At 41.9% G+C, this 15,205-nt stretch overlaps 1 protein-coding gene across 3 annotated transcripts; it reads right to left on the bottom strand.

Annotated features, from left to right (window-relative positions):
• Nucleotides 1-2,874: 2,874 nt before the first annotated feature.
• Nucleotides 2,875-15,199, bottom strand: RNF8 (ring finger protein 8). 3 transcript variants are annotated; one of them, XM_030236227.2, is made up of 8 exons: nucleotides 14,834-15,199; nucleotides 12,397-12,525; nucleotides 10,129-10,869; nucleotides 8,981-9,043; nucleotides 8,520-8,609; nucleotides 7,236-7,343; nucleotides 6,027-6,238; nucleotides 2,875-4,229 (listed from the first exon to the last, which is right to left on the bottom strand). In XM_030236227.2, exons 1-8 carry the CDS (start codon nucleotides 15,197-15,199, stop codon nucleotides 4,190-4,192), a joined length of 1,749 nt encoding a protein of 582 aa, XP_030092087.2. In that variant the 3' UTR covers nucleotides 2,875-4,189. The 3 variants fall into 3 exon arrangements, with proteins under 3 accessions (XP_030092087.2, XP_009090443.2, XP_050828979.1); XM_009092195.4 differs by having other exon boundaries at nucleotides 6,034-6,238; XM_050973022.1 differs by lacking the exon at nucleotides 14,834-15,199 and adding an exon at nucleotides 14,088-14,735 and having other exon boundaries at nucleotides 6,034-6,238.
• Nucleotides 15,200-15,205: the final 6 nt, after the last annotated feature.

Genomic DNA, 15,205 nt, shown 5'->3' with positions numbered 1-15,205 from the left:
AGGAGTGGTTTAGACGGGAGAAGAGGAGGCTCAGGGATGACTTTATCGCTCTCTACCACTCCCACAAGGTCGTAGCCAAGTGGGGATCGGCCTCCTCCCACGGGCCACCAGTGCCGGGAGAAGAGAACACAGCCTCAGGCTGCGCAGGGGAGATTCAGGTTGGACAGCTGGAGGAATTCCTCTAGAGACAGGATGATTCGACATTGGAATGTGCTGCCCGGGGAGGTGGTGGAGTCACCATCCCTGGAGGTGTTCAGGGAAAGACTGGACGTGGCATTCAGTGCCTGTGTCTAGTTCCCATGGTGGCCTTCAGTCATGGGCTGGACTCGATGACCTCACAGGTCTTTTCCAACCTGATCCTTCGAGCCGTCTTGTAGTTTGCATTCAGGTCGAACCTTGGGGACATAGAGCTCAGCACACAAGCTGGAATGCTTAGTCTCACAAAACCAAAGCAAACACGGTAGTATCAAGAGACAAGAGGATCCTACCTGGGAAGTGTGGCTTATGGCTACGTAGTTGCTGTAAACTGTGTGTCTAAATAGGTTGAGTTATGGCAAGATGGGAGGATGACGAGGAGGAAGTAAAACATTGACTAGTCAGAGCATACCTTTGGAAAAGAAAACCTGCACTTAACTTGGGGGAAGGGGGGCACAGCTGGATTATTGAATTGCCTGTTACACATTCTGTAGTTAAATTTGACAGTCATTGCTAAGGCTCTGTAGCAAGATGCTTGCCTGGAATGGGAAGAACTCAAACGATGACTATGGGAAAAGCTATCTGTGGTAAATGAAGACAGGGTGATCATGATGCTTTTGATGCTCAATAATGCTGAAACCAGCCTGCCTCATCAATCCCGAAATTAAACATCCTGATAGTGAGATAAAGATGTGGTAGACCTGGTAAAATACCCAGAACCAGTAAGTGATACTACAGATAATTTATCCAAAGTTGCTGAGCTGACACAGCTAGCCTGGAGACCTATGATTGACAGTCAGTATAAAAGCCCAGTCCCAAATTTTAAGGGCAGGGTCTTCTAATATACCCTTTCTTGAAGTGTATGTGTGGCGATTTCTCTTGACTGGGGATGCTGCTCAAGGTTACTCCTCGTGACTGAGCAGAAGAAATTAAGTCTACAGTCATGGGTAAATAACATTATCTCAATTGGGCTTTTTCCTAGCTTTAATACAATTGCTTTAAGACAATTGCTTCAATATTGCATCATAGTGCACTGTAAGAGCTGTTCTACCTCCTATACTGTTTAGTAAATAATTCTGATTAAGATCTTTTTGTCCAATCATGATCATAATAAATCATACATATTTATATATCTGGTTTGCCATCCTTAAATCCTCCAAGACCAAGTTGTATAAAGGTTCATTTACACCTATTTAATCCTTTACACATGAAGAGATTGGATCCAGCAGCATCCAGGCTCCTCTCTGAGAAGGCTTTTAGAAAGCAAGGGGGCCCTGTCTGCACCTTGTGACTCAATGGGAGGGCTTCTTTAATAACTAAACTTTGTCTGAAGGTCCCACTCTGCGCCTGTGACAGGCTCACAACCCATGTGGTATATTTTTCTTGCATGAGATTGTCAGATTGGTCATGGACTCCACAGATCTGTATGAGGTAAACATTCCTCTGTGATGTCCCCTTTTACTAGCACCCCTTTCCCAACTCTTCCACTATGCCGACAATGTATTGCTGTGAAAGTGCCTGATTATCACACTACCTGACAGCTGTCTTCCAAGGGAAAACACCAAGTCTTGAACCTGCCCTGCATCATCTGTGACTAGCTCAGTTGTAGCCTGACATCTGGAAGCACTTGATGCCATCCCAAGACAGGTAACAGTTCAGGGCATAATATCTCCATGATATAATAATATCTCCATGATATGGGCACATCCAAGTAGAACCAAGCAGACATCCAAGCAGAAGAAAGGATCCAGACCTTAGACCAAAGGAGAGCACACTGCAGATACACAGGTCTGCTTTTGTCAGTGAAAAGCTTTTGTGTGTGGATAGTATTAATATTTAACCTTGCTCTCTGAACATCTACACACTGTGCACCTACCAGTAAGAGCAAAAATAATTTGGAATACACCATTTACGTTTTTCACATTCTAGTGAAAAGAGGACACACTCAGAAACCAAACCAAAGATTACCACTCTGTTACCAGGGGAAATATTATCCTTCTCTGCAATGTCTATAAACATCAACATAATAAAATAAATATGTATTTTGCAAAATGAAATGAGAAAAAAAGCACAATAGTATGGAGGAGATACAGAGTCGAAGAATTCGCAATCCTAAGTAACCAGAGTATTTTCCTTCTATTCCTTCTCATCGGAAGTGCCTGTTCCACATCAGCCTGTTTCATAAGCATTTTGAGGAATGCTCTTCTCTTGCTCATTCTAGAAAGCATCTATTCACAAAAGAAACTCTCAAGAGCACATATAGAAAATGAACATTAAAAGAGAAAGAAGAATACAGAAGATGTAATGTCTCCTTCACAAGAGAAACCTTACACTAAAGTTTTAGGCAAGCTGCCTGGCCCACAGATCAAGCCTCCCCTGTTTGAATCCTACTGACCAAATTTGTCACAATGCATTACTTCCTTAGGACATCATTCATGCACCTTTTTAATGGGATCTTTCTTGGGGGAAGCAGGTAAGAGGAATGATTGTAGCTATTAAATTAGCATTAGGGTAGTCACAGTCTTGAAGGATTGGGTTGTCTTTGATCAGTTCCTGAATACAAACATTTTTCAATTAACTTTACAATAGTCACACTGCATACAGCAATCAAAACATGAAGCAAAGTCATTAAATTAGTCTGTTTTCTAAAAAAAAGTCTAAAGACAACTAGAAGACATCTCAGTGGCTGCACCAAAGAAGAATAATGCAGAAATGGATTTATATTTTTGTTCTTAAACAAACATAGAAACAAAACGGTATATACAAAGAGCCAAAGAAATATTACAGATGAGAAGGGCTTCCCCATCCTGTTCTCACAGTGTAAGAGTCCGTTCCATGTAAAAGCTAAGTCAAAAGCATAAGTCACTAGAAAATGGAACTCAATAGACAAATACATGATAGGATGAGGCAAGACTTGATCAATCTCTTGAACAAGTGATTTGGCATGAGGGTAGTACAACCCACAGCTCAACAGTTATGTCTTGTAAACAATAAAAAGAAGTGCTTCATTCTGTATCTTGTGGTTGTCTACAGATGCTGCTTTCCTACCCTGCCAACAGGACGTTTCATTAATTTGGAGAGCAGCACACCTGAAGATGCAGAGGTTCCTCTCTTGCTGCTGATAATGTTTTTAAAGTCACTGCTAAAAATTTCTGGATGTGCTGCTTCACAGTTCTAAAACCCTTTATGCGAAAGCTCGAAGAGGGAACAAACCAAAGACACTAAATGAAAAGAACACTAGCTAAAGACTTCTGGAAGATTTCATCTCCTCTATCCCTATCTAATGGAAAATGGGCTACATAAACAGAGCAAGCCGATGGCCAGCAGCTAGCTTACAATGCACTTGCAGCCAACAGTGTCCATATCCCACCCTTTATCACCTGCAAAGCCAAAGGCCAGGGATGACTCTAGTTGCCATATGAAATTCAAGAGGAAAACCCACACTGGCACTTTTTCCTGCTATACCTATCTACGGCCTGCTGGTGGGGATGGCCAAGTTCTCAAAATGCTTGGGACATTCCCTCTGCTGCCTGAAATAAGGGATGCTGATGTAAACATGTAATTCATTAAGGAAAGGGCAATGATGCAATACAAACTCTTTCATTACACTGAGCAGGTCACAAGCTAACGTGGAAGTTTAGGGTTTGTAAGTCAATCAGCCAGCATAATGGCAGTCTGTTCTCTCATAAACCAAATTTTGTTTTAGAGATCAAGCTTCTGTGCATTCATTTAGAAAACAAGATCCTTCTTCCAAATGCTGCTAGTTTATAGCTCCAGCCTCTTCACAGGTCCTTCCAGGTGCCCAGTCCACTCCTCCAGCAGCAGTCAACCAAACACCATTAGGTTGGTTCTAGATAGCACGGGGCAATGAGTCTGCAGTAACAGTGTTCAGATAACATAGTAGCTTTCACTATAGGAAGAATCCTCCTCAGAGTCCTCACTGTCACAACTGCTCGTTGACAAGATGGAGTAAGTGGTAGAAGGGACACCATTGTCACTGGCTGTGGCTGGCTTCACCATCGCATTCTGTTTCTCTGCATTCAAAACACACAGATACAAAAGTTAGCTGTGACCACTGTATCCACAAGTGCTACATTACTACTTGTCTTTGAAACTGTATTTTAGCTTCTCACAGTCAGTTTTCAAGCTGCAGGACATAGGCCTTTTTCATTTCAGTTTTCACCATGAAACAACAAAGGAATGGGAGTTGTTTGCTTGTTTGCTTAAGTGCTCTAAAGTGTTCTATATGTCTTTTCCTATTAAGATAACACAGGTGAGGAGGAGACATTCTCCACCCCTTCACAGGGACACAACTGGCAATGGAAGTGGCTAACTATTTCAGTGTCTTGCCAGGTAAGAAAAGGAAAGAAAAAATGTGATAAGGGGCTCTCAAACAAGTACTGATTGTTCAGGACATTTATAGCCTCATCAAAAGCTTCATCTATTTAAGACTGCAAGCTGTCCTTCTAGTGCTGGGGCTACTAAGACTCCTAGAAAGGTATCTTGGAAAGCCTTGGCAGCTTCTTAAGTGCCACTTCCAACATCATTCTTCTTTTAACAGGTATATTTCTTAGGAATTAATTTTAAATAGACAAATGTTTCCATCACTGCACAAAAAGAGGCACAGAAACATTTCACCTTCCAGCTGAAGAGTGTCACAGTAAATTGAAATTATTTCCTACTGGTAGTTTTTTCTTAAGGTAGGCTATGAACTCATTTGCTTTTTGTCTGAACACGGATGAAGACCATTGGTGTAGCACACAATGGGCTGCAATGAAGGCACCACTCCAGCTAGTGCCCATCAGCTACCTGAGCAGGCACTTAGGAGCACTGTGGCAATCTGCAAATGCATGCAATGCACAAGGGCTGCCTCAGCTCCACAGAGGTAAAAGCAATTCTTGTAGCTGAGCTGGGCAGCCTCTCAGCAATGCAGCACTTCCTGAGGGAATCAGACTGAAAGGGTTACATAGGTTATCATTTCAGGCTTGAACTAGCATTGCTTAGTGATGTCATTCTATGGCACATCTGAAAGGTATCAAAATCACCTTTCTTTTGCTAAAAATACAATTTGATGCACTGCAAAATTAAGGATCACACACTCATCTCTATGAAGGGAAAACAAAACAATTACTGAAGAGAACACAGCAATAGAAATTTAAGGGGTAGCAGGAACAGACATCTACATTTCAGCACCTAGATACCAATGTCAAGTGCTCTAGCAAGAAATTTAGAAGGAAGCAGACCAGGAATAACCCACACTGGGGTTTTTAAAAAAGCAATCGCCATCATGCATAGTATTTTAACAACAACTAGGCAAGATGTTATGCCTATAAGCCACAGTGGCTTTAATTCTACAAAAATAAACATGTCAGAGCAAGTGTCAGTTCAGCCATAGTTACATCATATACCAGTGTCTCTTTCAGAGATTTCCTACATCAATCTAGCACATAGAAAAGAATTCAGAACTTCTTGTCAGGTCCACTGAGTTTCTGTAACGTACTCCACAGTTTAATCAAAAGTGCCTGGTAAATTTTTCAAGGACCATTCTATGTATTTTTGCTTTATTAAGTGATCTCTTTGAAAGAGCATAACCTTTAGCATGGTTAAACTAAGTTTTCCTGCCAGACTGTGGAATTCATACTGAAGTCTTTTTCCAAACTTTGTACTAATTTTATTTTACTGTGCAGTAAAGCTAGTTAGTCGAGAGATCTCATTATTTTTTAGCATTTCTGCAGCATTCTCTGAGAATCTTCTTGGTATATAGGTGCCAAAGAAAGTTGTGCAAGACAGATGGAATAAGAGATTGTACTCATCATGCCACATCCACCCACCTCTCACCTTTCCGCTCTCTGATAAGGCTCAGGCGATGCTCTTTCATTTCCACATCCAGTTTTTCTACCATCCTGTTAATGCAGTTATCCAGCACCAGAGAGCGTGTCTTTGATTTGATCTCCTGCCTGCAGATAGGGCACTCCACTTTACGTTTTGTCCACTCATTGATGCAGTAGGAGCAGAAGCTGTGTGCACAGTTCAGAGTGACCGCCTGTGGAATTCAGCAGAAGGACACCGGTCACAGTGAGCTCGCACAGGCACTGTCAAGCAAAAACGTACTGAATACAGGGAAATATTAGATGAATATTTTGTATAGGGAAAGGGACTGGAGAACCCAAAGCCTTTAGGGCCCTGACAGGATTCACACACAAACTCCCCCATGCCAGAGATCAGGCAAGCGTTACAAGTCAGTGACTTAATGGAGTCACTGTAAGTCACAGCAAGTCAGAAACAGGAAAAAGTAATTAATTTTATTGCAAGTTCCTCCAATTTGAAAAGGATAAATTATGGAAAAACTCAGATACTGCAAAATAGCATTTTAATATACTGAGAAACCAGAAATTAAAATTTCAGCTAGCTCTTAAGCCATTGTAACGAGGCTAACACATCAGATTTCCCATAGTAAAACAATAATGTAATGAAACTGACCTTGTAGCAAAACATAAACAAAAACAACAGTCTTAGGACAAGCATAGCCTATAACTTGTAGAATCAAATGAAAACAGGCCAAGTTCTCAATGAAAGAGTTTATCTGAACAATATAAACATCCCAGGAGTTGACTGAATACTGTACCTCCCTTCCTTTACTAACGTCTCCAACAGTCCAACTCTTAACTAACCTCAAACAGTCCAACTCTAGTCAACGTAGAGCAAGGTCCACTACAAAATAATTCTTCCCCAAGCAGCTGTCAGCAGCAACTCAGGGCACCGGTTCAAACACATACACAAGTGCTCCAAACTTACGTGCATTTTAGGATTAAGCACTCTTGTCTGCAGATAGAGACATTAAAGCTGAACTTGCTGTCAAGCAAAGAAGAGTCAGGGCAGACAGAATAGACCTCTGAATCAACTCTTTCCCATAAGAACTCACTGTGAGTTCTGTTAAACAAGGTAAGTAAGGAAAAGGGCTTAAATATTGTGTTACTAGAGCTATGGAAAGCTTCTCAAGTCTCTTTTTTACTGGCAAACCCACAAAGGTTTAAACATACCTCGATAAAGTGCTCAGAACAGATTGTGCACTGCAACTCATTCTCCAACACATCATTCATCTGATTCAACACCTCTTCTTTTTGGGCTCTCACCTTTTCCTTCTCCTCCTGGTGGAAAAGTACATGTTGTTGTGTATCAACAAAGAACAAGATTTTTCTCAATTGGCAGGAGTGTGTGCAGGGGAAGAAAATCATACTGCAAATCTCCACATGTCAAGAGGACTGGGTATCTAGCTCATACCCATGTCTGTAGTCTCTTTCCTCTTTGTAGTCTCAGCAGTATTGACAATATTCCCACCCACTACGGAGAACTTGGAAGAGAGAACAGCCATTACCAAAATTCCCTTCAGCCTAAAGGAACTACCAGCTGATCAATCTTTTCAGAATCTTTTTCAACCTGTTCCTAGCAAGAGTTTGGCTTTAATAAATTATTTTGTTTTGGTATCGGATATAAAAAGCAGAACACCCAACAGACTAAACACCTCAAATGCTAAAAAAAATGGAAGCAATAAATTTTAAAACATTTACTTGCATTTAGCAATCTAATAATCTTTTTGTTTGCTTGTTAAGAGTTAAATTAGGCTGATTAGGCTAAGTACCTGCTCTATCTTCTAAAAATAACAGGAAAATTCTACTAACTGAAGCTATAGTTGAAACAGCAACAAATTTCTAAAGATCACATTAAAAAACAAAGCAAACTGTCAGTGGTGGATAATGTGATAATTTCCAAAAGTAAGACACAGGAAAGGATCTCCTTAATTATTTTCCATTCATCACTTTGTGTCAAGGCCAGGAAGTACTGTGGCTTATCTCATTCATTATTAAAATTCCATGTTGGCTCAGTCCTACAATCCCTTACAGAACTGCTGTCACAACGCAGTTTTACTTGAATGCACTTTAACTGAAAATTAAGCACCTCACTTTTCAAACACTTTTTGTTTGTTGGTGGATTTTTTCCCTGTTATTTCTGGCTTGATTTTTTGTTTGTTTGTTTTTTCAAAGAAAGGATGCAATGGGCCCATTTCTATTCCAAAATGCAGTGTTCAGCTGCTATGGGCTTTCTTTATGTTTGAGAAAGATCTAATAACAACTGTTCAACACCAATTTACAAAAAAGGCAAGGTGCCTCCTCCCCCAGTGTCAGCTACCACCTCAAAACACAGAAATTTTGCACTATAGGAGGCCAGGCAGAGCTAAGACAAATGTTAAATAAACCACCTCCTCTGCTCATGCAGCATATCATGTTTCACTTATGAATAAAACTAAGAATGCAGTTATTCCTTACCTTTGTTTCTTCCAGTTCCTTATTCTTGGCTCGAATTATCTCCTCAAAATCTTTTTTATTACGATTCAGTTCTTCCATCAAAGCACGATGCTGTAACAATACCATTCCAGAAGTTATAAGAGTACCATTCTAAGCTATCCTATTAAAGATACATGGTCATAGTCATAAGGTTCAGCACACTCATTTCTCCTATTCTCTTCCTAGAAGAGCAACACTTAAAAGTTCAGATGTTAAAGCAGTTTATCCTTAACTTAAAACTGGAAGGCACTGCCAGTTATTTATGACCTTCCCAGTGCCATCACATTTTGCATTCCCTCTTCCAGGTTATTCTTCCACTTCAGTTAAGTTTTACAGTCACCTAAGGCAAAGTCCTTGTCTTCTACCAAGAGGCCACAACACTTGGAAAGATTTAAATATCCAAGTTACACAGTTAGATCAAAACTACACTCATAATCACTTGCCTCTTGCAGGACCTGGGCCAGCTGCTCCTTCAGATTCTCTTCCCCTTGTTGACACTTTTCTCCCTGGGTGGGGTAAGAAATGGGGAAAAAAAAAAGACTTGAAGAACATAAGAGACAGAAAATTACTACTCTGCACACTCTCTTTAGAGGATATTCTTAAAGAAACAACACTGATTTTCAACAAATGACGAGATGTTCAACTCTGTTGTACATGTGTACAACAGAAATTAAAGCTATAATTTACTGTGGTGAGTTAAAATGGATATATCATTTACAGCTCTATATTTGGAATACCTCCACATTATTCTAGCTCCAAAGGCAACAGCATATTCATAGAAGCAAAGAGATCAGCAACAGCTTAAAAGTTGCAACTGTCTTTGAGTGCATTTAAAGACTTCAGAGATACCTAAAGCTCCAGGTAAATGTCCAATTGTTTCCAAGGACGCAACTCCAAACTTTCTGTACTTCTGATACTGGCATCTTGCCTTTAGCAGCAGACTTTAAGGAAGTAACTAATAAATTATTAGACTCACTCCAAGACGAATCCTCACTTTCTTTAAACCCGATTTTGAGCATTTTCAAGTTCAAACAGATTTGTCAGTTACCAAAAAAGCAACTTATCACATATACTTACTGCTTAAACTTATTTACAGATTGCAAGAGAGGGTTTTTTGAAAGTAGAAAAATAATCTCCTTCCCTCTAGGGATTAAGACATGCAGTATTTCATTGACTGTAAAAACAGTGCACTTGCCATGCACTGTGGGCTTTATTTCAGCCATATACTGAGAGAAATTCACACTCAGAGTGATTATTTTTCTACTTGTCCTCTCTATAAGCAAGAGAGATCAAGCAGTGACTTTCATTTTTTTATTTAAAAACACACTTCTTTACCAGCTGAAATGCTTTATTTTGCACCTTTTTATGAATTCCCCATGCAGCCAAATCTCTTCTGTCTCTGCAGTTTCTTTTGGTACCTGCACTGTGTTACATGCTAAGTTAAATACTTCCACAAAAACTTTAGTAGGGGTAAATCACACAAGCACTATTTTTGTTACTGTATAGTTCAAGAGCTATTTTGGATCAATGCCTTACACAAGGCATTCCACCAAAGTGAAGACACAGGCCAAAATTATTGCCACCACTATACCTCTAGCTTCTGCTGCTCTTTACAGAATGTCCTCTCCAGCTCTTCCACCTGCTGCTGCTGATGCTCTTGTTCCATGCAGAGTTGGTTCTGCAACTCCTGCAGCTCCTGCTCCATTACTAGGATCTCCTTCTGATCACACTTCCTGTGCTTCTGCTTGACATTTAGAACGGCAGTCTGCTTCTCCTGCACTTTGACCTTTAATTTCATTGTATCTTCTAGAGATTTCCTCAGCTTTTTCAAGCCAGTCCATGACTCTACAAGACCGGAGCCTTTCTGGTCCTTCTGGGGGACAGTCACAGCTTTCTTGGAGTGAACAGGGCTACCATGCACTGGACCACTATCCCCCTCACTGGGTCCAGGAGAAGGCAGCTTGACATCCATCTTCTCTGTGAGCCGTCTGGCCTCTTCTGCCTGTCCCCATGATTTTTCTAAAGGTTCATTGCCACAGGACATTCTGTCTCTTTTGCATCTGGAGTTTGAAGGGCCTTCTGATTCACATGTCTCCAATTCCTCCAAACTAAATTTACGTTTAGGTCTTGAACTCTTAGCTTTCCCCAGGTCACTTCTTTGGGCTAAAAAGGGTCTAATTTTCTCCCACTCATCTTTAATTACTTCATACTCATATTCAGCAGTCTCTTTGTTTTCCAAAGGCACTCCCAACTCAATACGGTCTCCTTCAGCAATAGGATAGACTTTTGATGGATCCAGGCGCTGTTTATTAAGCCAAACTCCATTTAGACTCTGCCAATAAACACAGAACCACCAAAATTTAATATGCAGTTACAGTGTCCTCTGAAAGTTATTTCTGGCAATTGTAAATAAACACAGCCAACCTCTTCAGTGCTTCAATCAGAACAATCCACCTCTGCAAATAAACCTTGTAATATCCAGTTCATTGGCTCAGCGTTGCATTTACTACAGTTACTGCACTGTATTATTTACTGCACATTATTCTTGCATTACAGATTTTGTGTACAAGCACCAAGAACAACATTCTGAGCATGTTCTTGTCCAGAAGGAAAACTGCGAACTCTGAAGCACAAAAGCTTCAGAAATAAAAACTAAATAACAAAAAGTCTCCATAATAGATCATTGTCAGGAACATAGAATACTACAGTAATTATTCTTGACAATTAATGTTACATGAAATTCCAAAAAAAAAAAAAAAAAAAGAATCATTGGCTATACTCCTCGAAGAAAACCAAGTTTTTCATAAATACAAGGAGACTGTAAAGAGGAAAGATATTCTTCTAGATATAATGTTCAAAGCACAAAAAAGGTTTCAAAATTAGCTCAAGAAATAGTTTTCAAAAACAGCATAACTGTTCTATGCTCAGGATGAACTGCAGAAACACAAGGAACTGACATATCTCAATGAGATTCATTGAAACAAGCTGACCAACTGGTCAACAATGAAAACAGACAGGAAGTGCTAATAGTAAATCTATGGTAGATGTTTCCTATCATGCACTAACATTAGGTTTTCAAGTTTATACATGTACTACAAGAGGGTTTTGTTTAAGAGCAGTGTAATTTTAATAGTAGCCACTCCATTCCTTTCTGACTAATCTGCTGTCAACCCAAACATCCTTCAAATCTGCATGACGTGTTGAACATTTTTGTTCTACCAGTGCTGTTTTAAAGCAAATTACTCATTTCACTGATTTCAGACCTAATGAGAAAGTGGAGAGATCATGATATAAAAAACAGATTACTGAAGTCAAAGTGAGACCTAGTTGAGGACTCTGACATCAACATTTTATCCTAATCAGCTGAGGAAAACTTTCAGGAGAAACTCATTTGAGCACAACATGAAGCATGATTTTTCTAACACTAGATTCTTGTTGAAGCTGATTATAATTAAAGCAATTGTGTCACTACAATAAGGAGTTGCACTTTATCTTTTCATTAGCACTACAATGTTATCCTTTTGAAAGGATGAAATCCTATGTCAAAATTCATATAGGATGTTTTTTAAGAAAGCAACACCAAACAGGTTCACAGACTGCAAAGTGCCTTTAGCCAGGCCACAGTGGTCTGAAAAATGCTAAACCAAGAGGTGGATCTACAGAGAGAAAGTAATCCAGTTTGTATCCCTACTGCAGCAGACTGAAGTTTCCTGCTGGAAGTGCACAACAGGCAAGACACATTCCCATGGACCTTCTATCACACTTATGCTATATCACAGCCCATACACTGCTAGATCCAAAACAATGGATTCTATTCAATGAATCTCAGAATACAAGGTCTTCAGCTGGTCTCTTGTACCTTGTTATCCTTGACAGTCCACTGCCCTTCTGCATTCTGCTGGAAGACACAGTGCTTACGAGAGATCATCAAGGGACAGGTTTTTGACACCAGCTGGTACGTGATATCTAATCCTCGGCCAATAGTCACCTAAAAATAAAGTAGTGTAGTTACTGCAATCAGTAATGACATGGTAAATTCAGTTTATAGCATTTTAATTTAAGTACAGCAAAACTCCAGATCAACATCTTATGGTTATTCCAAAAAGCCTGGCATATCATGATTTTTTTTTCATTTAAATTTAAGAGTATAAAGAAAATGGAAGCTTTCAAAGTATTATCTTTCTCTCCCACTGAGGTAATTTTGATTTCTCTGAGGCAAATTACAACCATGGTTTCATAGAAATCTTCCTCAGCAGCAAAGTTGCTCAAAGCCACTCACAAACCATCTGTGTCTCACCTCAGACATTACCTAACCAAACACCATTCAAACTAGCACTATTGTATGTGGGTCTCAAGATTACTTCTTACCCTCTTCTTTTGCTAGCTGCATCTGTTCAACCATTTGTAAACAGGAAAGATACAGGAAAAAATAGCCCAGAAAACTGCCACCAAAAAAAGCTCACACTTAACATTGCCCTAAATACACAATACTTTTGTAAATCACACCATTATCTTATGGCTCAGAATCTAAGCTACATGCAGCTCATAACCAGTAGTAAAAGTGATCTAAGTAACTGGATTAGACTCTAATAGTATCTTCTGGAAGAACGGATATAATTGTAATATTGCACAGTATCTCATTAAATCACATCTAATTTCAGATTGCCATGTAAAGCACATCCCTGTTCTCCCTCCCTCTGCTGCCTCCTCTGCACACTTCTCTTAACTCATGTGTACACTGCATTATCTTGCAGTAATGAGCAGTTCTCACCTTGAGTTTAGAGCAAGAACTCAGACCTCCATGTCATAACCAAAGGCAAGGAAGCAAATTAAGATGACAAAAGTAAACTTAACTATGTTAGTGCCTACCTCTTAAATGTTCCATATAGTTTTCTGTCAGCATGGATTGCAGATGTAAGGGGTACAGAGACTCAAATGGATAAAGACTCCCTTCTTCATGAGGATTCAAACATAAAATCAGCTTTGCATTTGTCCCTGCAGTGGCATCCTCAGGGCCCAGTCACACACATATGCAGGATCTCACAAACCAATATGAGTGAGAGCAAGGAGGGCCAGTCACAAAACTCCCCCTTGAACATGTTCATTTAGCCAACAGGGGTCCAAGATGTTACCACTCACCTGCTGGAGCTCAGTGCTGCTCACAGCAGTACTGGCAAATCACATCCCATCCCCACATATCAGCAGTGTCCTTTGGCACCAAAGTGGTCACAGCACCAAGCCTGACAGGGTTCAAGAGGTGTTCGGACAACACTCTCAGGCATGTGGTGTGATTCTTAGGGCTGTCCTAGGCACAATCAGAAGCTGGACTCAATGATCCCTGTGGGTCCCTACCAACTCGGGGTATTCTTAGATTATAATTTACATCTCCAGCAAAAGCAGTTTGTGCTCTGTGGCCTAGCACACCTACAGCACCAGAATGCCATCAGCCTCCCTGCTGCAAATGACAACCACTGTGCAGACAATCAGAGCTGTAACATCCCAAACTGGATTCCCTGCACAATTATCAGTGCCCTGGCTGTAAGTTGTTACCTGCAGTCCTTCACCGAGGAGATCTGCACATCTCAGGACTTCAAATCCATGATGGGAGAGTAACAAAAGCATACGTTTGTACGGGTGCCTTTTGCAGTGTGTGAGCACAAGGCCTTGGCCACAGCATCAGCCACACCACCTGATTTTGACCAGAACAGCAATCCTTTTACACTGCGCCAACACGATCACACATCTTTGCTTGCTCGGTTTTAGGGAAGAGTACCAGGGCCCATCTTTTCAATTAAAAAACACGATCGCTGAGAAAACGGCTATTCCTGTACCGCACCAAAACATTACCAAACCAATTTAAACTTGACCTCGTTTACACCTGAATACCTAATGCCTTAGATACTGTTAACCTCGCCAAAAGCATCGCCTTGTTAATTAAGCTACGGACTCCCTTCGTCCTCACTTATGTTACCATCTCGCGAACAAGTCTATCTAAATACGACAGAAGAATTCAAAACGAAGCGAAGAATTCAAAACAAGCGAAGGCGACTCCAGCGCCGGGGTCCGCCCTCCTCGCCCTCGGGCGTTACCGGCGCTGAACGGTAACGCCCGCTCGGGCGGCCCGGCCGGGCGGCCCCGCCGAATGGCCCCGAACGGAGGCTGCTCCTTAAGCGGGACGAGGCGGTGCTTTTTCCTCCTGGAAAGCGCTGTAAGAAACCACAAGACCCCACCAAACTGCGCTCCAAGAGCCGCGCTCACCCGCCCGCCCCGATGGGCCGGAGCCCGGCGCGGCTCACCTGCGTGCCGGCCTCCAGCAGGAGCCAGTCGCCGCTGGCCCCAACTCGGCGGAGGCACCAGGCCAGGCACGGCACCCCGCGCACCGCCATGGCGCCCGCCCGCCGCGACCGGCGGCAGCGATCGCTGCGGCGGCGGCGGGGACGGCGCTCGCAGGGGACGGACAGGACAGGACGGGACGGGATGGCCACCGCGACCGAGCCCGGGCTGTGACCGGGGCCCGCGCGTGCGCCGCAGGACCCGCGGGGACGGCGGCGCGGCGCGGCCCTTTCCCACCGTCCCGCGGCGCTTCCCCGCAGTCCCGCCGAGCTCCTCCGTGTCCCGCCTCCCTCTCGCACCGCCTCTTCCGGGCGCCCCGGCGCTGCCATCCGCCG

This window comes from Serinus canaria, chromosome 3 (assembly GCF_022539315.1).
Source record: "Serinus canaria isolate serCan28SL12 chromosome 3, serCan2020, whole genome shotgun sequence".
In the NCBI taxonomy this organism is placed as follows: Eukaryota; Metazoa; Chordata; class Aves; order Passeriformes; family Fringillidae; genus Serinus; species Serinus canaria.
The sequence above is the reverse complement of the archived record's forward strand: the minus strand, read 5'-3'. Positions and strand labels throughout refer to the sequence as shown.

What these genes read in the sequence shown, in the direction of transcription:
- RNF8 (XM_009092195.4), bottom strand. Translation starts at nt 15,199, where the DNA reads ATGGCAGCGCCGGGGCGCCCGGAAGAGGCGGTGCGAGAGGGAGGCGGG. An exon ending in AAGAGCAGCAGAAGCTAGAG is followed by an intron (nt 9,044 to 10,128) that starts GTATAGTGGTGG and finishes TACCCCACCCAG; the next exon opens with GGAGAAAAGTGTCAACAAGG. An exon ending in CCTTATCAGAGAGCGGAAAG is followed by an intron (nt 4,230 to 6,033) that starts GTGAGAGGTGGG and finishes TTTTGAATGCAG; the next exon opens with AGAAACAGAATGCGATGGTG.